Consider the following 26067-nt stretch of genomic DNA (forward strand, 5'->3'; position numbering starts at 1 on the left):
GAATTTCTCTTGGGAGTAATGGAGCAGCAGGTGCTGGAATAGCTTCTTCCTCCTCACCTCCTCCACTGTTTACTTAGTAGGTCTTGTTTTCTATGTGATGTTTTTCCCCAGAACAGGTTTGTGCCTTTATTGGATATTTATTTCAAAGGACCTACTCTCATTCAGGCTGTTGAGGCTTTTCTCAGATGTTTTGTACAGCTTGTTCCTGTACGTGAGTTGCTTCATTTTCTAAGGATATAAGGTGTGGGAAAATACCATCCACAAGCTGGAGGGGAAACTTATAGGAAAAGTACTGAGGGTTTGCATTCTACCAACTTCTTTTCTTCTTTAAGGAAAAATAAAAATAAAAATGAAGCCGAAGCCCAAAGTTGGCTGTGGGCTCTGTTGATATTTTGACTGGGCCTTTACAACTTGTTAATTGTTTTGTTTTTCTTTAAGATTGCTGCTCATATCCAATCATTAGAAATGTTTTGAAAAATAAACTTTGGAACACCTGAGGGATGGGGGTGCGTGTGTGTGTGTGTGGGAGAGAGGAGAGAGGAGAGAGGCTGTTCCTTGAAAGCAGTCTGAGGCAGGAGGGTTTCTGTGGTCCTCGCAGCCCCTGAGTTTCCTGCTTTTCTGCATTTGCATTGGATGTGGTGGTGTGCCTTACACAAGTCATCCTCATGGGGGGGCCCAAATGTGGTGGATCTGAGAGCCTGCTCAGATTCAACGTGCCACCAACCATGACCCCGTGATCCCTTCTGCAGCACTGCTCTCCAGCCCCTTTTCCCCTGACCGGTACATAGAGCCAGGGCTGCCCCATCCCAGGGAGTCAATGCTCGTCCCAGTTCAGCATCGTGTGAGCACACTGCTTTTTGATAGAAAGTTCGTATCCTTATTGGAGTCATGTATGAAAACATTACAGAGAATGGTTTGAACCAGGGCTGCAGAACTCCAGTAGTGGTACGAGGGGAACCTTAGGCCTATGGCCTCCACCCTCCCAATGGTCTGTTTTGGTCATCATGGGACATTCTTAGGGTCACCATGCCACAGCTATGGGATTTCACGAGCCTCCTCCCTCCTGGACCCCTATCAATATGGGGACCAGAACCTCTGCACAGCAAGACCTGTGCCTTTCCGGCCAGTCTTCTGCTGTCAGAAGGAGCAGCTTGTGACTTTCCTCCCTGTATGGGGTGAGCACTGTGGTGGAGGAGAGTGATTCCTTTTCCCCTGAAGAGGCATTGCCAGAGCCTGAACCCATGGAGGTCGACTGTGTGGAGAGCAACATCGAGCCTATAGAGGTGGGCCTACCTCCAGAGGAGGAACTGATGGAGGTGGATCAGCCCCCAGTGGGACTGTGCAGGTGCTGTAAGACTGTGCTTGCCTGTGGAAGTCATGGGCTCTGGGAACAGTGCTCCAAGGGCTCTCGCTTTTCATCTGGCTGTAGAGGAGTCACCATCCACCTGAGAGCCCATGCTGCTGCTCCCTCTCACCCTTTCCTTCTCATCCCTCTTTCTTTCCCAAGACCTCTCCCCTCACACCAGAGGAGAAGGGAAAGACTGGCACTGGTGACCTGAGCCAGGACAACAGAAGTGCAGCAGGCAGCTACAAGCAAGCTCCATGCAACCTCAGAGTGAACCCTGAAAGAGAGGGTTGGACTGGGACTGGAATCCCCTGCAGAGCTGCTCTGGACAGCTGGAGGACAGCGAAGGGCCCAGTGCTCTCTGTGGCCTCCAGGCACTGCCTGAGAAGCTACAGAAGCGGCTGCTGCTTTGGGGAAGCGGAAGACTTCACACGGGATGCAAAGATGAAAGGGCTGTTCAGGTGCTCCATCAGGACTCTGCTTCCAGAAGGCAGGCCAGGAAAAGACGATGACCGAAGAAGGCTGAACAATAAAATGGCAAATGCATGTCAAGCCAGTATGCATCTCCTCTCCTTTCTGGTACTTGAGGGTCTGTCCTGGGCCTCTGCCGTCTGCCCGCGGGGTGAGGCGCAGCCCGGGCCTCGGGTATGGGCGGGGTCTGGGCAAACGGCGGCCCCGGGCAGGGTGCGGGCTCTGCGGGGCGCAGTTCGGCACAGCTCCACACGAGGTGGCGGCTGGCGGTTTTTATTCTTGGAAATCGCACGCCGACCAGCCAGCGGCGTCCAGCCCCGCACTCCGCCAGGCGGAGCCCCTCGAATCGCAGAGCGCCCGCCGCTGCCGGAAACGCCGCCGCTGCTCGGCCCCTCCCGCACTCGTGGCTGGCGGCGTTCCGCCAGCAGGCGACGCTCTCGGCTGGCGGCCGCCCCGCCTCCCGTCGCTCTGAGGGCGGCGCTGACGCGCTGACGCTCGCCTGCAGCGTCTCGTCGCGGGCCGCGTGCGCGCGCGGCGTCGGAACTCCAAGATGGCGGCGGCCAGCGGCAGCGGGCCGGGCTGCGGCGAGGCGGCGGCGGGCGGCAAGCGGGGGCCCCTCGGCATCCCCGAGGCCGTCTTCGTGGTGAGCGGCGGAGGCGCGGGCGACGGCGGGGCTCGGCTTCGCGAGGCGGTCCCCTCGCCCCGGGGAGCGCGGGGGGCGGCGCGGCTCGGCCCCGGGCCCGCCCTGTAGGATGCGGGTCTCCGCGCCGCCCGGCCGGTTGGCCGCTCCGTGACGGCGGGCGCTGCGCCTCCTCGGCACGGCGGGTTGGGCCGCGAGGCCCCGAGCGGAGCGCGGGCGGGCGGCGGTCGCGAGCGCTGTCTGAAGGGGGCTGCTCGGCTCGGTACCCCGAGCGCTGTACCGTGCGGGGCCGCGGCCTCGTGCCCGGAGCCGCCGCTCGGGGCGCTGCCTCCTTCGCCCTTTCTCGAAGTGGCGGTCGGGGTGCTTTCGCGCTCCGGCCAGAAGCTCTGTGCTCGTCTCGTCTCGCCAGCTTTTGCCCCCGAGCCGAGCTGTCGGAGGACCGGGGCGCCACGCGCGTGTCGGTGCGTGCGGCTCCTCCGCCGTCTGTCGGGCTGCACGGCTCCCTTCCCTGGAGGGCGGCAGAGCCGCTGCTGGAGCAGGCTGCCCGACGGGCTGCGCGCTGCCTTTCTCTGCCCGTGTCCCAACCCTCTTGGCCTCCTTGCCGTGCGTCCTGCCCTAGGGAACCTGCTGTAGCGGGGTTTGGACTGGATGATGTCCAGAGGTCCCTTCCACCCGGCACCATTCTGTGATACTGCGTGCTTCACACGTTTCTTGCGTGCTTTGCAGCCCGGGCTGTGACTTCACTCCGTGCCTCTTTGCAGCCTTACGAACTGGCATCCCAGTCCTTGTCTTTGAGAGATGCTCACATCAGATCCAGAATGGTCTCTGCAGTGGCGAGGTTTGAGCATGTACACATTAGGGGACGCTTAACTTTATCCAAAGGAAGCATGCGTTAAGAAGCATTTAGTGCTGTCTTGTTGCTCAAAGTGGCAAAATAGTTATGAGGGTATGGGTTTTATTAATGATTTGTTTGGGGTTTTTTTCTTGAGAAAATAGGCTTCAGAGACAAAACTGTGCTGTTGCAGTAAAGACCTACTTGTGACTCACTTGTTCCCCCTCCTATGCTGCCTGGGCAGCGTTACTTTTGAAGAATGTTTCATGAATCACCTCGGTTTGGAGGGAATTTTTCAGTGCCTTTTTGGCACACACTGCTTCATAGGCATGGATAAAGGCCAAGCTGCTCTGTGGTCTTTCATGGCTCCCCAAGCACCGCGTGGCACGTAGCTAACTTGGCTTTCCCTGGAGTTGAACAACACACTCAGTGCTGCTTTTTGTTCCCTAGTGATCTACACAAGCAGAACTGCTTCCACAAGAGGGAGTTTTGTGTCAGACCATTTCCAGTCTGGTTTTCGCAATGCTTGGTCTTGTCTTCGTCTTTTCAGCCTGCACTTTGCTGCAGGCTCTGTCAGGAGCACTGTGCAGGGAGAAAATTAGAAAGGCCAAAGCCCAGCTAGAACTGAACTTGGTCACTAAGGTGAAAGACAACAATAAATATTTCTATTAATATATCGGCAGTAAGAGGAGGGCTAGGGAGAATCTCCATTCTTTGTTGGATGCAGTGGCAAACAGTGAGCAAGGGCCAGGATAAGGCTGAGGTACTTAATGCCTTCTTTGCCTCAGTCTTTAATAGTAAGACTAGTTGCTCCCTGGGCACACAGCCCCTTGCTCTGGAAGATAGGGGTGGGGAACAGAATAAGCCCTGCATGATCCATGATGAGATGGTTTTGGACCTGCTCTGAAAACTGGGCACTCACAAGTCCATGAGGTTGATCGCACCCCAGAGTGCTGAGGGAGTTGGTGGATGTGGTTGCCAAGCCACTCTCCACCATCCTTCAACAGTCCTGGCTAACTGGGGATGTCCTCGTGGACTGGAGACTGGCAAATGTGATGCCTGTCCTCAGAAAGAGCCAGAAAGATGATCCTGGTAGCTACAGACCTATCAGTCTCACCTCGGTGCCAGGGAAAGTTATGGAGTGGACTGTCTCGGGAGCCATCATGGATCAATTAAAAGTCAACCAGGGCATCAGGCCCAGTCAGCATGGGTTCATGAATGGTAGATCCTGTTTGACAAACCTGACTTCATTTTATGGCAAGGTGACCCTCTCAGTGGATGAAGGTAAGGCTGTTGTGTGGTCTACCTGGACTTCAGTAAAGCCTTTGACACTGTCCCCACAACACCTTGGTGAAGAAGCTGGCTGCCCACGGTTTGGATGGGCACATGCTCTGCTGGCTGCAACACTGGCTGCATGGCTGGGCCCAAAGAGTTGTAGTCAATGGAGTTAAATCCAGTTGGCAACCGGTCACAAGCAGCATCCCCCAGGGCTCAGTACTGGGGCCACTCCTATTCAACATCTTTATTAATGATCTTGATAAGAGGATTGAGTGCACTCTCAAAAATTTGCAGATGACAAGTTTGGAGGAAGCATTGATCTGCCAGAGGGTAGAAAGGCACTGCAGAGGGATAGACTGCATTGATGCGCCGAGATAAACTGTACGAGTTTCAGTAGGGCCAAGTGTCACAACAAACGCCAGGCAACCCTACAGGATTGGGGAGGAGTGGCTGGAAAGCTGCCTGATGGAAAGGGACCTTGGTGTGCTGATGGGCAGTGGGCTGAAGATGAGCCGGCAGTGTGCCCAGGTGGCCAAGAAGGCCAATGGCATCCTGACTTGGATCAGGAATGCTGTGGTGAGCAGCACCAGGGATGTCATCCTGCCCTGCACTCGGCACTGGTGAGGCCTCACCTCCAGTGCTGTGTTCAGTTTTGGGCACCTCAGTACAGAAAGGACATGGAGGTGCTGGAGCAGGTCCAGAGAAGGGCGACAAGGCTGGTGAAGGGCCTGGAGGATGTGTTCTGTGAGAAGAGACTGAAGGATCTGGGGCTGTTTTTGGTCTGGGGAAGAGGAGGCTGTGGGAAGACCATATAGCTCGCTTCCTATACCTGAAAGGTGATTGCAGTGAGAGTGGGATTGGTCTCTTCTCACTGGTGACAAGTGACAGGACGAGGGGAAACGGCCTCAAGTTGTGCCAGGAGAGGTTTAGGTTGGATATCAGGAAAAACTTCTTTGTAGGTCATTAAATACTGGAATAGGCTCCCCAGGGAGGTGGTTGAGTGGTGGTTGACATCCCTGGATGTGTTTAAAAACTGTTTGGATGTGGTGCTCAGGGACATGATTCAGCAGTGGGTTGTTGGAGTTAGGAAAGCATGGCGAGGATGTGGTTGGACTCGATGATCTTGAAGGTCTTTTCCAACCTGAGCAATTCTATGGTTCTAGGAGGCAGCTGTGTCCCTTGCTGTGTGCTGCTGGCTCAGTAACTGGAGGTGCTCCTCAGGCCATTGCGCGCCGGTAGCTGCTGTTGGGTCAGAAGCTGCAGCCCATCCCTTGGCCCACGCACCTTTCAGGAGGCTGCAGCGCGGGTTGAGGCAGCTGAGCTGCTTCCTGGGCCTGGCAGAGGTCAGCGTCCTGCTGCTCCAGCTGCCATCCGAGGTGCTGCTCCCTGGGCCTGGCTTGTTTTGTCCTGCAGGGCTTCCCGTGGCTCTGCTGCCTGCAGGAGGCTCCTCCGAAGACATGTTACTAGCACAAAGCTGCACTGAGCTGTTAGCACAGCTTTCTCCCCTTGGCCTCTCTCTGCCATCACGTAGCCTGGCTCAGGCTCAGCCTGACCCTTTTGCTTTGTCGCTCTTATCCTAAGCAGCTCTAATCTGAGAAACCAGAGAAGTGCCATCCCTACTTTGCACACGGGGAACTGAAAGTTAGCCCTGGTCTGAGGGCTGCTCCTGTTGGATGTCATTCAGCATCGGCAGGGCTGATGCTGCTGCTAAGAAGGCCCCAGTAAATACAGCTGTGAAATACTCCTTTCGTCTTTGATGCAGCTCTCTGCTTGACGATACTGAGCATTTCTGTAAAGCTCTCGTAACGCTGAGGGTTTTTTCTCCCCTTCAAGGAAGACGTGGATTCTTTTATGAGACAGCCCGGAAACGAGACAGCAGATGTAGTTCTGAAGAAGTTGGATGAGCAGTACCAGAAGTACAAGTTTTTGGAACTTAATCTTGCTCAGAAGAAACGAAGGTAAGTTATGTTTGTGCAGAACTGGGAAATGTTTGGCACCGTTCAATTTTTTTTTAATTAAAGTTGTGTTAATTTCAATATCCCAAGAAGTACAAAGTTGGTTTTAGGAGAGCTGATATTGGCAGTACTTTCAGGACAAAGAAACAGCTTTCCTTTTCTTCCTGAGAATCATGCCCAACAAGAAATGACAGTACTGCTGATCTGGTCAGGAGCCTCTAAGGCCAAAAGCCCCGCACTTGTTTTGAGTGCTATGGTCTTTACCTGCGTTTTTGCAGATGTTTCCCTCTGCCCCGTGGGGACCAGAAATTCACCAAAACATGCCCAGCAGGTGCACCTTGTTGTCAGTGCGTGTCACAGCTGGAAAGCTGCGTGCTCTGCTCGCTGTGGGACTGCTGAGCCCGTGCTGAGGGGCTGGGGAAGCCGTGCACGAGGTGCCTGTACCTGCCTTCATCTTTTAAACGTGCATTTGTAAGCTCAGAAAGCTGTTTGTTCAGGGCATCAAGTTTTAAAAGAGGTTGAATTGTGTAATAGAGCTCGTCACTTGTTAGGAAACTTTGTGTCTCTGTAAAATAATAAATGATGACTGTTGTTAATTCACAGGCTAAAAGGTCAGATTCCCGAAATTAAACAGACATTAGAAATTTTAAAACACATGCAGAAGAAAAAGGTAAACTATTTTGAATATCTAACGAGTATGAGAAAAGCTAACTGCCTTTCCACCCTAACAGAACACATTGCAAGAAATGTTTTGGAGAGCACACTTAATATGCCTTTATAAATAACAGAATTGTTTTAAAGGTATGTAGCACTTTCTGAAAGCTTGTTCAAAACCAGTAACGTTTGTAATGCAAGCTTCCCTTCGGTAGCGTGTAGATTGCAGCTAAGCTTGGATTTTAGTCCTTATAGAGATTTCCACGTTGCTTTTAAATACTTTAAAGAATGCCTTAGTCTTGGCACTTCAGTGTTGAAGTAAACATACATGCAGTTTCACCCAAGCTAATACTGTATCAATGGCAAAAAAGCAGAAAAGTGCACTCCTTACTGTAAACTTTGTCTCTTCTGTGAGTTTCCAGTGAAATGCGAGTGTTAAGCTTTATCATTTCTCTTAAGGAATCCACAAATCCAATGGAAACCCGATTTTTATTGGCAGATAATCTCTACTGCAAAGCTTCAGTTCCTCCTACAGACAAAGTTTGTTTGTGGCTGGGGGTAAGTAACATGGGACCTTTTCTGAGATGGTTTATGTGACTGTATCTTCCAGCAGATGGTGTTCACTGCTGGCTCAGCTGTCCTGGTTAGGACAAGTGTAATGCTCCATGTGTGCAGGGAGAGCCGTGTCATTTCAGTGCAGCAAACATAGCAGTATTCCAACATGCTCGTGGAGTTTTCATGGTTTTGTTTTTCATTTTCCTTAGTGCCTGAACATAGTAAAATGGCAGAGAACTGTAATCTTGCTGAACTGTTTTATCAAAAAAGTGTATTTGTGAATGTTTCCCTGTCACACTGTGCTTCACATTACCAGGCAACCTTGCTTGGCATCGGAATGAATATGCCCAACAAAACTACTTAGCTTGAGAACTAACTTCCAGTCTTCTTGTTATTTGTATTTAGCTTGCTTCCATGCAAGCTTTCTGGGGAAGGGTAGGATTTGGGTTCCTCAGAGGTACCTGCCAGCTTTTAGAGTGGAATTTGTGCTAGATTGGTGGGATCAGAGCTTGAGTCACGTTTCTAAGTACCAAAGTAATATAAAGCTGGGATATTCAGGAGCAGAGGCCCCGTTATCTGTGGAGATAACCTGCTAATGTTTATTTTGAGACCTGTAAATCCCTGGTGTTCTCACACGCTGGCTGCCGAACACAACAGCCCGCTTAGAGCAGCAGCGTTGTTGGTATGCGTTGCATCCTGGCTGGTCTGGCAGTTCCTCACAGCTTCACCAAATTCTTTTCTGTTGTAAAAACAGAAGATTTCTGTCTGCTTCATTTTGCTTTCAGGTTACTTCCTTCAGGATTCACAACCATTGACATCCAGGTCAACCAGGTCTACCAGGTTTCTTCTATCATAGATTGTCAAAGGAAGTTCATCTTGGTTCATACAGAAAAGCTGTCGTGAAGCACCACAAACGATTTGTTAGTTGTACTTAGGGTTTCTTGGGCCTTTAACTCTTCATCCATCGTGTTGCTTACAGTCTCTGTGCTGGGCTGTGCATATCAGTACTGTTGCAGAAACCACCTTGCAGTTATTTAAAAAACAACCAAAAAAGAGGAAAGCACTGCATATATAGTTCTTGCACAGTGTTCCCTGCAATCCTGTCTGATTAAGATTTATGTGGCTCTGTTCAGTACACAATTCTTGGATGGAACAAAGCTACACGGGTGCATCTTCATTTGGTTCTATTCTTTTTTACATGGTGGCTTCCTTGCTGAAATGTACTGATTAAAAACCACCCTGATGCCAGATTGGACTTTCATACACGTTGTATCTTGTAATACTTTTTGTTAGTAAGCAGTGCCACCAGCTGTTTGTCTGTATTCTGCACAGATCCTGAGGTGAATCTTGAATGCAGCAAGAATTGTTTGTAGAGCTGTGTGACACTGGAGATGCTGTGAAGGAATGAGGAGTGTCTTGCTTTTCAGATGTGGTGGAGATGAGATACTGGCGCATAAAAGATTGAATGCAATACACAGAAATCCCCTATTGCTCAGGAAGAGGAGGAAAACTTCTTTCCAAGTCACTGGGGGGATTTATTACTCTGTTACTGAAGTGGTGGAGCCTCAAGTGGCTTCTGACGTTGCTTGCCCTGAACCTTGCCTAGGCTCATCAGTGTTAACGTGATGAGCCATAAACAGTCTTATTCCTTACAGTGCAAGTGTAAAAGCTTGTATGAATCTTTTTGTTGTGCAGGCCAACGTGATGCTTGAATATGATATTGATGAAGCTCAGGCTCTGCTAGAGAAGAACCTGTCAACAGCCACGAGAAACCTTGATTCTCTAGAGGAAGACCTGGATTTTCTTAGGGATCAGTTCACCACTACAGAAGTCAGTATCCTTTTAATATGCAGGAGTGATGTGGAAGGTAATGTACAGGTACCTGCTCGTGTTTCAAAGTGAAACAACTCTTCCTACTTTCTTAGTTACTGATACGCCTGTAAGTTAAGGCTTTGCAGCACATCAGCTCTTTCATTAAAAGGTTTCTGTAGTCTGCTGCAAGTTAAATGAAGTATGTATGATCAACAGGATATCCAGCTTTTCCCCTTTTCTCTTTCCACTGAACACTTCTGTTTCCTTAATTTCACACCCTCAGATATGGCTAGAGTTTATAATTGGGATGTAAAGAGAAGAAACAAGGAAGACCCTTCCAAAAACAAAGCATAGTTTTGCCAGTTTTAAATGTGGTTTCAATTTCAAAATATTTTTTATTTAAATACCCCTGAAATTCATTCTTAAGGGACTGAGTTACTTTAAGCAGTGCAGTAAATGGTAAAATATATAAAAACTAATGGTGAGCGACATTTTATTTATTTGTGAACTCAAAATTTGGTTTCATGCATGCTTCATGAAAGTATAGATTGTTTGAGAAGATACCACGCAGTCCAGCAAAGGACGTAATATTTGGATCAGACCAGTCTGCTATAAGTAAATTTCTGCCTGAATGTTTGTCTGAAAAGGTGAGGGTGCATGTATGAAACTGACAGCATGATGGCAGGTGAAGGTCATGCAGGGTTTACTTTTCATTTCTGTGTGCAGCTGACGAAGGTAAAGTCAGCGTGGGCTGGGAAGACACAGCTGTCATGTCCTAGGAAAAAGGACAAACAGCGGAGCCCTGGATTTTGTCTCAGTCAGTTACTTCTTATACAAGCATTCCACTTTGGATAAACTTGATTTTAATGATTGTTAGTTGACTGCCTGTTGCCGAACTCTCAGCACTTTACATGCAACACTTTGTGACTTGTCTTCAGAAAAGAATGCTGAATGGAGTAAACAGCACAAGCTCTGTCAAGCCTGCAGGTGCTCTCACCCTGTTCTTTTTCCACACACGTGCACACATGGCTTACTTTTGCAAACGTATTGAACAAGGACACCAAAATGCTGGCAGCCTGTAAATGAAAAAAAACCCTACTTGCAATCCCTTAGACAAGATGTCGTTCAAATGTCTTCACACTCAGCCTCCCAGGTGGTGAAACCTGTATTAGATGAGGATGGTTGACTGCAGTCTGGCTTCTGGTGTTAACAGGTGGAATATTTTTTTGGTTCTTACGAAGCCTTGCGAGATTGTTGCCTTTTACCTCTGCAGTTTCTGTCTAAAATGAAATGCTCAGTGCTGATGTCAGTGGCTAATATGCACATTTAAGAGTACAGGTTTTGCTGCAAAATAAATGCAAATGTTCACTGTTGGAACTTCATGTAAGAAACAACATACCTGTAAAGTTTTTGTACTTTTATTTCATTATATTAAAATAGTAAAACTAAACAGTTGTGGCAAACACCAGTTTTTGTGCATCTTTCTTTGTAGGAGTCATGAATTTGAGGTATGATGTTCTATGTTTCCATCTTGTCACTGGGGGCAGGGGAGCGAGAAGTTGAAGCTGTGGAAAGCTGGATACTGGTGTGAGTGAAATGGGGCTGTGAGTCACCACACCTGAATCTGGGAACAGAAGCAATTGATTTGTAACACTGTGGCTGAAAATCAGCAAGAGCTGTAGGGATGGGAATGAAAGAGGTAAGTCCTTAGCTGTGCTCACAATACAGACCTGGGCTGGGCTCATTCACACCTTTATCTGCAGGGAGGTGCTGGTTTTTTTCTAGTGTCTTTGGCTGGGAGAGATCTTTAAACCAATGCATTATCTGACTAGCATGTATCTCTACCCCTTGCTATGCTTGGTTGAAGCTGTGCTTCTCTCCCTTTTTGAGAGCATCAGGAATGACAAGAAAGGCAGCTGCAAACGTCCTGATTTCTCTTGCAATTTTATCTTCTGTATGGATTAATGAGATCCCAGCAGGCTAAAGCACTTCCCCACACCACTGCTTTTCTAGCTGGTCCTAAGGCAGCAATTGCTTCTCTTTGTTGTGCACAATGAAATGATGAGTTAAGCATTTATGCACTATCAGAAAACCCTACTGGGCGCAGCTTCCAATGACCTAATGCTGGGTGTCAGTGTGAGGGGGGAGGCAGCATTAGGACTGCAAGCACTCAGCAGGATCAAAATGTATCAGGTTGGTAGGGCGAGAGCTGGCCTTGGAATAACACACAACCCTTGGTTTTCAATACAGGGTTTTGTTGTTTGCTTAGCACAAAGCTAAAAACTTCATAGACAACTCTGGCTTCCATATGACCGATCTTCATCCAGTACTGCCCTGTTGTTTACTGACACATTTTTGTTGCTTGGATTAAGAACAGAAAGGTCTTACACAGGAGCTAGAGCAGTTTCTGCAGTGTGCCAAATGCCGCCTGCCAGGCTCCAGGAGCAGCTATGGCTCCTCTGGCTACTGCTGCAAGGAGCAGGCTGATATTTCTGCAGCTGCTCTGCTTTTCTCAGCACCCAGCCTGCTGGTTTTGCAGATGTGACCCGGTGGCCGTTACAGAAAGATGTACAGCAGGTGCCATTGCAAAGATCCTGTTTATTGTTGAGCTGGTCCGTACCAGATTTCCAGTTAGGGCTGCTGTACAGAAGCGGTACAGATATGAGATAGCTTACTGATAAGGAACAGGGAGGGGAGAAGGAAAAAAACCAACAGTCTCTTTACAAGTTTTAAATTTCACAGTATCACATGGTAACCATTTTGCTAAGTACAAGCATATTTCCAGTCACATACAGACAGCTAAATACAGCATTATTTTCACATTTCATTACAGTGCATAACAGAAAGCGAGGAAAGTGTATAGTATGTTTTTTATTCTGGAGGTTCAGAGCAATTTGAATCTAACATGCAGATTGTTTTAAGTTAGCTTTTCTTGTTTCTCTTTTTGACCTAGAGTAAAAGAGCTCCTGACCTTTATCCTGTGGAAGGTTGTGACCTTTGATTTCTCTAAATCCCTCTTGCACCAGAAGTCAAAGCGTTAAAACCAGTTGTTAGAAAAGAATGCTTAGCATATCCTATAAGTTCTTCGTCTTAGAAAAAACATTCCAAATTTTGTACAGAGGAATCTACATTTCCTATATTTTAATAAGCTGCCTAAAAAATGCAAGGAGTTAGAAAAAGATGTATATAACGATTTATCTATCATTTAATATAACCATTTATTACCTCTAAGTAGTTAAGACTGCATACATTTTCTTCTGTACTGTTTCTCCTCAGCATTATGACACGTGTTTGTAAATCAAGTACTTACTCTGAAGGCCTGAATATACGTGCTTATTTAGGTTTCCTGGAATTTCCCTCTGGGAGCAGAAAGACTGAGAGAGAGAGAAGCGCAATGTCCAAAGCCATCAAATAAACCAGCAGCTGTCTTGGGAAAACTGAGCTTTTCCTGCACTGAGGCTCACGGGTTTTACTCTTGCTAAAACTGATCTTTTCTAAAGGTTCACCTGCCTTTAATGGAGCACTCAAGCTCTGCCCTTAGGACAGCTGCTAGTCAGCAAGGCGACCTAAGCCACACCTGTGAATAGCCAGGCCTTGAAAGAAAGAAAGAAAAAGAAAACTGACCCTTTCATACCTGTTTGCCCTCGTCTTTGTGAGAACAGGACTAGCAGTCCCGGTCTGAGCAAACCTTGTGCTCCCCACTGGCGTCAGCAGAAGCTGAAGGTAGAGAGCCCATGGTAGCCCAGCTCCTGTGGTGCTCTGCATCAATCTTCTCCAGCTTCACTTACCTAGAAAGAGATTTTTTAAGAGATTTCTTTTTTGAACCTTCAGGTTACTCAGCTTGACCAGCACCGAGTCTGCCTGGAGCTCAGCGGGCCTTAGCACAGGGCTCTCAGTGTAGCTACAGCCTGTCCAAGAGGGGCCGGGTTGTGCAGCAGCGGGCAGCTTACAACAGGTGCTAGGCCAGTGCCATCCCTCCTTCACTCTAATTTGCTACCAGTGCCCTCCTCTGCAGTGCTCAGGAACTGAAATTGTTCCAAGAGTACTCAAATGAAAATGTAATCCAACTTCAGGGTGAGTTCTTTTTTTATACACAGGAATCTTTCATTCGTACAGACCAGCACAAGTACTGCAAACTATGCGAAGAGGCTTGGGGCAGTCAGTCTGAATTCAACAGCACTCAAGACTCACTCAAGATGGAGGTAGCTTAAAAAAAGCTGTAACAAGTACCTTTTTTCTACATCGAGGCCTAAAAATCAAACACCAGGTGCTTCCTGTAGTTCTACCTACTCCCTCCTGCCCATTAGTTTGTTGTGTAAAGCTTGCAAACTCAAGTAAAAAGGTCACTATTGTTTCTGTTTGTTTTAAATAGGTTGAACTTTGCTACAGGTTACCCTGCTGCAATTGTAAAGCTGGTTGAAACTTAGAGGAAACAAAGCATGCCCAGAAAATGGCCACCCACATACAGCCTTTATAACAACTGCTTCCACCCGCAATGACCAACCTGATAAGGATCATCTCCAGTCAAATTAAAACAAGGAGGAAAACAAATTTTACTCTTGAGCTTGTCTTGGGCTTTCCTTTTCCTCCTGCTCACACACTTCTGTGCTCCTCCTCCTCAGTTCTAGTTCTCTTCTTCCACAGATGCCAAGAAAGAAAATGACACTTTAACAGCAGATAGTGATGGAAGCCATTGCTTTCCATGCTATTCAACTTCTTTAAAAGCAAATCTCACCTCGTGGATGCACCTTAGTTAAGCTTTTCAAGTTTCCCCTGCCCTGCCCAACTTCATTCCATTCTTCCTTGTGGCCCCAGCTGACAAGGCACCCGAAACATTAGCACAGTGCTGTTAGCAGACAAATGTTGGTGTGTCCCACCTGGGTGCCATACTCCAGCCTCAAGATTCAGCAGATGAGCACAAGTTTTTCTCTTTATGCTCCGGATCACTTAATTATTCAGGAAAGCCCTGAACTGAGGGTACACTGAGGTACACATTGAGGCAGTAAATAGTTTAAAAATGTACTGAATAATTACTAATGCAGCAGGCATTGCTACTTAGAATCCCAGTTTACAGCATGAAAAACACTAGGGGAAATCATTTGAATTGTAATTACCAATCAAATAACTACTGTTCTCCTCTTTAAATGCCACAGAGAACTCTACTATTGAACTAGGTTCAAGAATGTAAGAAAAAAATTCAGAAGTATGCATACCACACCAGTAAACTTTCCCTATGCCACTGGCCTTAGGAAGGAATGGTACCCTTGCTGCCTTTACACCTTCCTGCTAATAAGCAGCTGATGCAAATTAAGATGTCATCTTTCTCTCTGCTGCTTCTCATACTACAGCACTATCCATGCCATGGCTCCAGCACCCAGCATGGCGCTACAGATTTGCTTAAAACAGGACACGTACAGCACTGTGGCACATGCTGGCCCATTCAGATCTAACTGTGTGCTCTGCCCCCTTCTGCTGTCCCTCACTTCTGCTTGCTGTCTCATTACAAAATCTACATGCACCCTCACTCACTCTGTTAGGTTTGTAGCCCCCAGTTCTGAAAAGTTGTATGGAACAGAACACTCATTCCCTGGGTCTGTTCTCGTATCCAAAAGACTGTGGGAGGCTGTTCACAACGGGAGCGTTGCTCTCCCTTCTGGCACACTGAGTTCACTTAGTAAAGTACGTTTGGTTAGTAGAGTTCATCACCACTTCTCTCACTAGAAGAGCTCAGCACAAGCACCTCCTATCTGATTTCACCACTTCTTCTGAAGAGTGCACTACGTTTGGGACAAACCCACTCTTTACCCCTTCCCATCCCTCCTGGATCGAAATTTCCCCCCTTTTAACAAGCTCGTATATATCTCGAGTCAGATCAGTGAAGGCCTTCTCCACGTTAATGGCATCCCGAGCAGAGGTCTCAATGTACTTCATACCATATGCAGCAGCCAGTTTCTCGGCCTCGTGCCTGGTGACTTGCCGCTGTGTGTCAAGGTCACACTTGTGACCCACCAAAACAAAGACGATCTGGTAGGGCTGGACGTGCACCTTGGTCTCTTCTAGCCACTCGTGGACGTTCTGGAAGGACCTGCGGTTTGTAATGTCAAAGAGGAGGAGTCCACCAACCGAGTTCCTGTAGTAGGCTCTGGTGATGGACCTGGAAAAAAATGATCCAGACATGTAAGTCACTGCTATTTGGGAAGAAGGGCAGAGTAGGTTTCACTTCTTTTTCTTCCTGCTTGTTTCTTTTGATTCTTTTTTCTTAATTGCAATGTGGCACTTCTGTACCTAAGCCTCTGCTCTAAAAGGTAGCATTTCTGCTACCCCATCTATCCCGCAGAATACAGGACAGAGAATGCCACTCAGTCACATCTCACAGCTTTGACTTGTGCTCTGCACATCTCGTCAGTCACAAAGACAACTAATCTTGGCTTAAAACTTCAGCCCTGGGTAACTGCCTCATGGATTTGCCATAACTCCACCACCATTTCTAGTTTCTCTATCACACATTTCCATATTCTCTGCCATTGGCCTAACGAGCCCCCACCACACCAAATCAGTACTCTGCATGGTTTGGTTGCCCCACTGGTTTAGAAGCATTGTAACAGCTTAAAGGATTTACCCAGAGCCAAACACCTCCTGGCAGATACATAAAAGGCAAAGAGAGAGGCCACAGGTCAGAAGGCAGAAGGTGGAGCTGTGCCCCTAAAAAGACCCCAAAAGGTCCCGCAGACCCTCAGGCTGAGAAATGGAAAGCATTCTCCACGGTCTGAGGCAGCCTGAAGCAGCACGTGGAATCAGCCAACAAAGATCTACAGAGAACACGAAGCTGAGCAGAGCTACAGTCCAACAGCTACTACATATAGAAAAAACAAGAAGCTGTACAACTGTACTGTTTCTGCAAAGTCACGAATTATTCTAAATCCAGAAGCACTCATTGATTTCAGTCCCTGGAGGAACTTAGACAGGGACCTGAACTTCTTCTTCTGGGAAAATGTAAGCACCGCTACTTCTACCTTGGGACAACTCTTCCTCCACCATGCAAGTCTGTTGTTAGAGGCTATTCTGCCCTGCAGTGTGCTTATCCTGCAGAGCTACCCCCAGAAATGATTCAAAGGCATTTTCAAGATCTGCTTTATCAAAAGTCATGCAATGATAGGTGAAAATCCAACTGAAGAAAGCCAGAACTGAAAAAAAAAAAGGAAAAAAAAAAAAAATGGAAGGAAGGAAGGAAGGAAAAAAAAAAAAGAGTTGACTTGGCTAACTTTTGCTCTCCAGTTATCTGGCCCAGGGACAAGAACAGCTCTGCACATTTGGAAACAAGGGAATCAGCTCTGCTGTTTGCTCTCTGGCCAGCTGCAGACAGACACTGGCACTCTGAATTCACCCCCATGCTGTCACAGGCACTTCTGCTTCTCCTGTGTGCCAGCACACCAGCCCTGGCTGCTCCTGCCAGCATCAGCAGTGCCTCAGGTACTTCTGAGAGACATGACGGGATCTGAGCAGAGCGCTGCGCTGAGGCAAAACGAGGTGAAGGTCTGGGTGCCTTTCCACAGACATCTCCTTACCGCTCCGCAGGAAGCACGCGACGCTGCCTTCACTCTGCGCCTCGCTGCCCAGCTCCCCACGGGACCCCTGCCCACCCCTTCCCGTCCCTCGGCGCAGCAGAGCAGTGCTGTGACTCACAGCCACTCTGACCAAGTTTTAAACAAAGGCACTGCCTCTGTGCAAGACCTCTTCTTCTCCCTGCCTCTACCTGGGGTCCTCACCGCCCACCCCAGCCCTTCCCTCTCACTGGAAGGGAACAGCTCTTCTGTAGGTGCTGGTACGCATTTCCAGCCAGGGAGGGCTGCACATGCTTTTGCTTTTGTTAGCATTACACGATGTCATGTTTCAGGCAAGAAACTGGAGTATTTGAGCAACCTGAGAAGGGCACAACCTGCTGGATCCAGGAAGAATGGAACCCTGCTGTTCTACAACTCCAAAACAGCCTCAACACTGACCCAAAGAGCACCATTTTGTGGCCGAGATGACAAAACAGAGGCATGTGCTTAACTGTAGTTTAAGCCCTGACTGCACAGGAATAGATTCTCATTGATGGAGAGTGAGAGAACTCACAACAGTCAGGAAGAGCAAAACTGCAGCAGAGATGCAGACCAGCAGATACCATCACGGTGTATCAAGGCAATGGCAGTGCTTTCCTCCTCATGGGACACCTGTCAACTTACTGCAGAGCAGCTGCAAATGCTCAAAATTGAGAACTCCATGAAATACCGGAGTTCTTTCCTAAGAATTTCCTTGTTAAGAAATTCCTTGCACTGTGACAAACAAGTGTAACAGTTCTGGAGAGTACATGCAGTGCTACGCTTCTTGCCTGCACTTACAACTTCAGCTTACCCCAGTGTCAGCAGTGTTTTGCCTTTTACCAAGAAGGGGAAGCCTAGGAGCTGCCAGCTTCATGGGGCACAACGCATGACAGGGTTAACTGGGATTTAATAGGGACAAATGCAAAACAGACTTTCGTCACAGCAGACAGTATACCATAAAGGTAGCTGTGCTTGCTTGCTTCCCTCTACCTTCTCGTTTTGGGAATTTAAGTCAGCACTTAGGCAAGGGCACTTCCAAGCGGCAGGATGCGTTCCTATGCCAGCGACCCTCCTGCCCCTCGCACTGCTGGTGCTGAGCGCTGCTGCCCTTGTGCTGAAGGTCGCCTGCCACCACGTCTACATGCAGGTTCAGGCATCAGCAAGAAGAGCAAGCAGCTCCGGGGCCCCAGACTTCCCTCCATTTTCCAAGATGGGAAACCAGAGGCGTCCAACAGCTTCCCCTCCTCACAGCAGGGCACTGGCGCGGGATCACACACGGCCGTGTTTCGGAATCTGACGCAACCGAGCTCTCCGGTGCCTCCTCTCAGCCAGCGGAATAAAGCAGCGACTCCCGGCCTCGGCAAAAAGCCTGTCCGTGTGCAAGGACCGAGCGCGGCCCTGGGGGTCGGGATGGGAGGCGGGGGGGCGGGAGCGGGCAGCGTTCATCGACGTGTGAATGGAAGCGTTACGGCAGCGCGGCTCCGCGATGCTGTGCGGAGACGCAGAGAAAGGAAAACGCTTCCGGAGGGAGCGGGAGGAAAGCGGGTCAAAGATGGGCGAAAAACAGAAGCGCGCCCACGCGATGAGCCGGGGTTCGGGGCCGCTCTCATAACCTCACCCCCAAACCTCATCCCCGCACCGCCCTGCCCTGCAGACGGCGGGATCCGCAGCTGCAGACCCGCGCCCCGCACCGCCCCGCACGCGGCCGGAGCCCCGCATCCCTCGGCCCGCCGGGCCGCGCCCCGGCTTTCGCCCGGCAGAAACGAAGGGCGTAAATAAACGGCTTGGCGGCCCTCCTTCGTGCCGCCCGCAGCCCTACCGGAACCGCTCCTGCCCGGCCGTGTCCCAGATCTGCAGCTTGATCCTCTTGCCCGGCTCGATCTCCACCAGCCTGGAGAAGAAATCCACGCCCACCGTGGGATCGGAGATCTGCGCGAAGCGGCCTTCGGTGAAGCGGCGGATGAGGCAGGACTTGCCCACGGTGGAGTCGCCGATGACGATGAGGCGGAACTGGTAGAGCCAGATGGCCTCCATGCCGCCCGCTCAGCGCCCGCCCATGCCCGGCCCGCAGGGGGCAGCGCCAGGCCGGCCCCGGGCCGCCGCTCGGCGCGGGGCCGGCCGCGCTCCGTCCGCCTCAGAGCCGCCTGCGGGTGGCCGCGCCGCCCCCCGTCCTCCCGGGCCGCGGGCGGAGGCCCGGCCGAGCCGCGATGCAATGGCGGCCGCGCTCTACCGCACTGCCGGGAGGAGCCGCCACCCCCGAACCGCCGCCGGAGCCGAGCGGGGCGGGGCGGGGCGGGACCGAGGGAGGCGGGGGGCGCGGGGAGAGCCCGGAGGAGGACGGCGCGGGGCTGGGGCTGCTGGCCGCGAGCTCGGCAAGCCTGACTGTCCTCAGTGCGCAGGACGTGCGCGCACCGCAACCCGCACGGAGCCCAGCAGGCAGCGGGATGCCCGAGCTTTGCCTTGGTCGGCAGCCACCTGAGCGGGGCTTGGGTCACGGGAAGAGAAAAGGATCACTGAATTATTAAAAACAACTTGGCTAAAAAGCCACATTTTAAAAGTTTTGTTTTCTTAAGTTTACAAAGAGGCTGCATGAGCTGAAATCGGTGCGCTCACGGTGACAATGACGTTCAGCCGATCCTCACAGCGCGGCTCTGCACCAGCCGTGCAACCAGCCTGCAAACGGGGCCGGACGTCACAGCTCGGGCCTCAGTAACAAACGGCAGGGAAAGTTTTCAGTATCCTTTGAAATGCAGCACATTTATTAAAAACCAACAGACTCAAAGATCCTATTTTACAGTACCTCAGGACGGGATAGAAAACTGATGAAGCAATCTGCACAGCCACAGACAAATATTAAACCTATAAATCTGAGTTATCAGATTGTTACCGGTGACTCACAGCCAGCACTCATGTGCGGCACTGAGCTGTGTCATTTGTGATATGCCATGCCCATGAATCTCAGCCCACAACTTTAGTTTCTCTGAGCCGTGCCTCGCTCCTCCCCACCTCCAGCCTCACCATTCCTGTTGCAGGTCTGGGTGCAGTGCTTTCATCCCCTCTAACACACTCACATAGTCGGATGCATGCTATGTAACTGGGTTTCCATCATATTAATTAGCAGCAACTGAGAAGGTAGGAGAAAATGGAATCCTGGAGGAGCCTTTGTGCTGGTATCGTTGCAGAAATGGAAAATCTGGTGTCTGAGAGTAACCTGGAGTTGATGCAGAAGCAGGTTTGGTGGTAGGGGACAGGCTAGACCAGGTTCCTGCTAGGTGCCCAGGCTCACTGTAGCCCTGTGTCACAGGCAGAAGCACCAAGAGACAGCTAAACCAGGTTGGATGGCTCAAACCAGATCCTCCCTCAGCATCACTCACAGCTCCTTCCTCCATTTCGCTCTTCACTTACACTTCAGTCTTCTTCCAAAACCCCTCCCTCTGCATCTCTTGACTGCCCGCCATAGGTTGGAGCTGCCTCCAGGCCATGGCAGCGCTAGAAGGAGCAGAGTGCCTCATCACTGCACCCACAATGTGTAATGCTTTAATGTGATGGAAAGGACAGCAATAGTAGCAGGGTGGCATAACCTTAGGCTACAGCAAATGAGAACAAGCCCAAAGGCAGCAGCCACAGATACAGAAACAATGACTGGCAACATGGATGCTTACCTTTGGAATTCCTCTGGGAGGCAGGGATCTCCAGTGAGATCCCCTCACCTCCCCTGCCAACCCTTAAATGAGGTCTGGGAATGGGGTGGATCCTGGCTCCACCCCTTCTGATACTCAGGTGCACTGCATGGACCTGAGCTCCCCCAGCTTGGCCCTGCCTTCCCACCAGGTGCTCAATCACCGTTTCAGGCTGTGACAGCATTGCCACTGCACCATGCAATTTAAGTGACCTTTTGGTTTCCAAGACTACAAAAATGACTGTCTGTGTTCTGCCCCTCACAGTATGGCCCTGCTGGCACCCATTCTGGCACCCATTTCACACATGCCCAAACCCAGAGGCAGATGCCCCCTAACCCTTGGGGTTGTGTCACCTGGCCACATGCAGAGACCAGCCCAAGGGAACCATGGAAGTGCATACCACCAAACTGGTCAGACTGGGAGCTTTCTGAAGAGTCATGGCCACACGCTGGGGTGATGGGAGATGAGAAGGGGGCTGGCCCACCACAGATAGCAGCTTGATTAGCTAGTTCTCTGTTAAAAAGCATCCCTGTTAAATTAGGCATGCCTAGGAGGTGTGACACTGAGATACTGCACCACTGGCAGCAACATGTTGCCCTCCTGACCTGCTGGCTGCTGCACACCTCTGTAAATTGAGAGCAAGGGGAAGCACTGAGTGATTTATGTTTATTATTTATATGATGCTCACAGTTAGTCATGGCAGTGCAGGTGAGTGTAAAGCCAAGGGTACCACATGGTGCTTAGGAACTGACAGCCACGTTGACAGCAAGCACTGGGAGCGTGATTTAGGACTTTGTGACAAAGTGACAGCCCTAACTCCAACAGCAGGGCTGACCACCAGGAGACATGCGGGGAAGCTTCTGTCCCACCCTGGGTTCTGGCTGGGGCTACAAGGTGGCACCTTGCAGAGATCCCCCAGTGTCACACTGGGATCACATCAGAAGCAGCAGAGCAGGCACAGGCTGAACAGGACCATCACTCAGAAGTAACCAGAGAGGTTACAAGCAGTGCTCCGAGGCAGTGTTAGCATTTATTTTGCAACCAGAATGGACAGGGAAGTGAAAATCTGGTACACTCTGAACCCCATGGGTGGGAGTGCACAGAGGATAAGCTTGTCCTTGCACCCCTGCAAATGGAAGGGCTGCTCTGGTGCCACACAGCGCAAACATGGGATAGCCTCCGGCCACACCAGCTTGTGCAGAGTGGTGGCTGGGCTCCTGAAGATATGTAAAATACTTGCAAAACATTTCCCTGTGACAGTAAATTAAAAGGCAGCTCAATACCATGGGATGGGTTTCTCCAGCTGCAGCACCAGGTGTCTTATCTCAGATTACAATCACATTAAGAAGGCCATGGGTTGGCTGACTGAAAAACGGGGGCTCCCATCATTATGTCTGCCTGAATTGAAGAACAGATCCTCCACTGGGAATATTATGTCCCTGTAGCTGTTCAGGTCTTCTTAGGAAGGGAACAGGATCTGCTTAGAGCAAATAGAAGCCATTACAATCAGGATAAATTAGTAATGGTGAGTGGGAGAGAGAGGAGGAGAGAAGAGGTTATTGTGTTTTTTCTTCCTACAGAGTGGGTGTCTGAACTACTTACACTGCCAGAAAGCAGCTCCTAAGCTTCCCCTCTGAGCCCAGCACTTGAGCTTGCAGGTCAAGAGCTGCTTTGGATTGTTTGCAAGCCAGGAGGATGGCATTATAGGTTGCTAGATGCATGAAATCTGTTTTCTGCTCCTATCAGTAGCGTCTCATGTTTATAGTCTATTGCAGCACCGGCAGTTTTGCAGAGCAAGAAAAAACAAAATATATTTCCGTTCACTTTGTTCTATGCCTCTAAACACAAGCCTTTATCAGAAGCTGTAGTTCTTGCTGTAGGCTAATTGTGGGGGTCTTCATGCTGCAGGCAGTGGGACTGGTTGCATGGTACTATATATTTGGTGCTTCATGTAACACAGAGCACCAATTTCTAATCCTTAATGCAGCCCTGGAAAAAAACCTGGAAGCTAAGCAGCAGAACTGCTGTCATCCTCAGGTCTTCCTCCTTTCCTCCTAGGACAATCCAACAAAGCAGGGATGGTTTAGCAGACTTAGGTACACAGCCCAAAGACAAGTATAATGAGATTTTATAGAATTTTAAAATGCAAGCATCTTTCTGCTTAAGCAAGCACCTGCTTAAGTGCCTTACAAGGAAATGAATGTGCCGCCACCAGCAGGCTGTTCACAGCAGGACCGCAACCCAGAACACACCAGCACCAACCTGGTGCGACCACCAAACCTTGCAGGTTGGGCCTTTGCTCCCACCGGTGTTTATCCAAAGCCATTAACAGTGACTTCTCTCCACAGCCCTCCTGGAGGCTGGCGCTCAGTTTTGTGCTGTTCTGAGCTGATCCAGCACCCTCCAAACACTGGCACATTCAGAAGGATGGGAGAAGCTGACAAGCACTCCAAAAGTGGGAACAGGTTCCCTTAAGCCACCCACTTTTGCTTCAACCTCATCACACGAGCCCTCTCCTGCTCACACAGCAGATCAAGAGCTGGCTCTGCAATACCACTCAGAGTGCCCTCGTGGCCCCAGGGAGTTCAGCCAGCCCCTCGCTGATGCCCTGTTCCTCACGGCAAAGCTGCAGGTACAAAATGCCTCTACATAGAGCACACTCCCTAGGGAGAAGTGGCTGATCCTCCAGGATGATCCCATGGGAAGGGACCTCTATTCTGGGAGATTTCTACGCATCAGTAATATCTTGTGCAGCAGTGCTGCTGAGTGAGCAGCTCCAGTAACACAGACCTTATGGCATCTTTGCAATCCCAGTGTCTTCTGACAACCTCTGTGGCAACACAGCGAGGGACTTCTCCCAGGCATCTGTTGGAACACCAAGAGCACACAGCCATGACACCTGACTGGTGGAAAACAGGCAGCTGAACAAAAAAAATATTGGCCTATGGAAGCTATACAAGTACAAAATGGCCAAATAATACAAACTACCCAACCAACTTTGTGCTGAATACACACAGTTTCAGTTATCAGGAATGGAAGTGTGATTCTTTATTCAGGTTTTCTATTTGATACATTTTTGAGTCAATTTGACAAGCCTTCAAAAATACAGTAAATCTCATTTAAATAGATGTTACTACATGGGTTTATTCAGGCAGCACAATTTTCTCCCTGAATCATCACAGTATTTCTTTTTTTTCCCCTGTCTTGGTGAAGGATAGAGCCGAGCAAATATTAGTAATGGATAATTAACTCTACCACTTGTTTTCCATCTCCTCTGAGACACTCATCCGCTGGATGTTGTTCAAGATTCAGCAGTTATTTTTTTCTTTAGTTTCCCAATTATTTTTGATAGTTTGATACCTGTGATATGAAAGTTTTGAATACATACAGGCCACAGATTATACGTGCATGAGGAGGAAGAAATAATTTCCAGAATCTTGCCTTCTCTTCTCTTCTTGCTTACAAGATTTCAAAGAAAAAGTTACATAGATAAGGTATAAACTCAAAAGGAGCCCATTTACTCTCAAATGCAGACCATTCATAGAAAGTAGCTGCCCAGCTCAACTGCAGACAATGATATTTTTCTTTTATTTTAAGCAGATTGTGCCTAAAGGTAGCACCCTGCAACACATCAGCCTGCCCAGCCCCTGGGGTTACCTCTGTACCCAGCAAGGGATCAGTGACCACAGGACTCGGCCCCAGGAGCTGCATCAGCAGGGATCCCTGCTGGAACATGCAGCACTGGTACTTGCCTGCTTGTAGTCTTAGAAATGAATTTTTAAACACACTTAGTGCATGCACTGAGTCTTATACTTTCATATATCTTCTTATAGAACTCTGCTTAACCCACTCTACAATGAACTAGTAAATATAGGCAGAAATATTTCAACTTTTTTTTTTTTTTTTACCAATTACTATTAAACTCACGTTCTCGTAAGCCTATGGCCCTGAGTTTACATATGTAGCAGGCACAGACAACAAATGTCAGCATCATAAGCCACATGCAAACAGGCACTGACCTTATATTCACAAGCTCCTCCACTCCCCCGTGTGTCACTGACAACAAAAGTGCCTTAGTTTTGTGGCTTTTTTCCCCCAGATAAAGTGCTTTCTGCATAGTAAGTGACACAGATAAGACAGGGCAAATTTTACTGCCTCAAATACAGCCGTGTTGCAAATGCATATGTGGTTTGGCAGTGTAATCTTTTACTCTGATAAACCATTAAATGCCAAAGAAAGCTCCTTAAGTTAATCAGGGCTTAATTTAAATAAACAAGCTACTGAAAGATTAACAAAAATCCTCAAAGAAGTCTGAATACAGAAACAACCTGCTCACAAAATCCTGGGCCAAGTCCATAGCAGCCACCACTCCGGCATGAAGCTGGGCCACTGACACCCTTTATCCCCTTTATTGGCACCACTGGTGAAAAAGACAATAATTTTCTGAAAGACCAAACAAACACTTCCAGCTCTAGTTGTGTAACAGCAGTGCTTGTCCCAACTGCTGCACATGAGGAGCAGCAGGAGGGATGGCTCTGTGCTCACATGGAAAGCAGTCAGGCAAACCTTCTGGAGGAAGAGCTGGGCCTGCCTGGCTGGAGGCTCCTGCAGCACCATCCACATCTGCAGGTATAGCAGAAATCCCCCCGGGGGGAACACGGATAAGGAAACATTTGGGGTGAGAGCAGCAGTCCTGCAGGTAACTCACTGCAGCCACCAACAAGCAGGCCTTTTTGTGGAAGTTCTCTTGTATGTATGCATAAATATTTACATGCTGCTGTTTTATCCCATGGAGGTACTGAAGTGACACCAGGCTAGAACCCATGTAAAGTCTCTTTGGCTTGACATGCTATATAGACCAAGTCCTTCATTAGGTTAGTCATTAATTAATTCTGCTGCCCTATGGACTTTCTCTTAGTGCTTTCAGTACCATAACTGGTACATTTTCAAGTATTATCTTTCTCCAACTGCAAAACCACAATCTTTGTTGTTTGCCCTGACAGCTGTTGATTATCTCCCAGATGTCTTCATTTCATGAAAAACTCTGGTTATTTTAACCATAAAAGTTTTCTTTCATTTATTTAGAACCATTTTGCTCAGCTGAATATTAGTGCTGTTTGAGTTAAAAAATACAATCAACACATTAAAGAATATCAGAATATTCACAGAACCAAAATCTAAAATGGGACAACTACGAATATATATATATATATTTCTCCACAACATTTCACTTACCCTTGGGCAAAAAAGGGTCATTCTGAC

General features: G+C 49.0%; 2 protein-coding genes across 7 annotated transcripts; one reads left to right on the forward strand and one right to left on the reverse strand.

Moving 5' to 3' along the window:
* The first annotated feature begins 2340 nt into the window (after positions 1 to 2340).
* Positions 2341 to 11010, forward strand: VBP1 (VHL binding protein 1). Of its 2 annotated transcripts, none has more exons than XM_052673513.1 (6): positions 2341 to 2459; positions 6400 to 6524; positions 7125 to 7191; positions 7635 to 7733; positions 9426 to 9564; positions 9826 to 11010. In XM_052673513.1, the coding sequence occupies exons 1-6, from the start codon at positions 2367 to 2369 to the stop codon at positions 9894 to 9896; spliced, it is 594 nt and encodes a 197-aa protein (XP_052529473.1). In that variant the 5' UTR covers positions 2341 to 2366; the 3' UTR covers positions 9897 to 11010. The 2 variants fall into 2 exon arrangements, with proteins under 2 accessions (XP_052529473.1, XP_052529474.1); XM_052673514.1 differs by having other exon boundaries at positions 2360 to 2459; positions 6404 to 6524.
* Positions 11011 to 12120: 1110 nt separating this feature from the next.
* Positions 12121 to 19218, reverse strand: RAB39B (RAB39B, member RAS oncogene family). 5 transcript variants are annotated; one of them, XR_008204260.1, is made up of 3 exons: positions 18945 to 19217; positions 14047 to 15696; positions 12121 to 13330 (listed from the first exon to the last, which is right to left on the reverse strand). XR_008204260.1 is itself a non-coding variant. In XM_052673512.1 (3 exons), the coding sequence occupies exons 1-3, from the start codon at positions 19157 to 19159 to the stop codon at positions 13323 to 13325; spliced, it is 444 nt and encodes a 147-aa protein (XP_052529472.1). In that variant the 5' UTR covers positions 19160 to 19218; the 3' UTR covers positions 12121 to 13322. The 5 variants fall into 5 exon arrangements, 4 of the variants coding, with proteins under 4 accessions (XP_052529472.1, XP_052529471.1, XP_052529470.1 ...); XM_052673512.1 differs by having other exon boundaries at positions 15476 to 15696; positions 18945 to 19218; XM_052673511.1 differs by having other exon boundaries at positions 12121 to 14174; positions 15476 to 15696.
* Between the last annotated feature and the right edge of the window lie 6849 nt (positions 19219 to 26067).

This window comes from Tympanuchus pallidicinctus, unplaced genomic scaffold (assembly GCF_026119805.1).
Source record: "Tympanuchus pallidicinctus isolate F22 unplaced genomic scaffold, pur_lepc_1.0 scaffold13, whole genome shotgun sequence".
Taxonomy (NCBI): domain Eukaryota; kingdom Metazoa; phylum Chordata; class Aves; order Galliformes; family Phasianidae; genus Tympanuchus; species Tympanuchus pallidicinctus.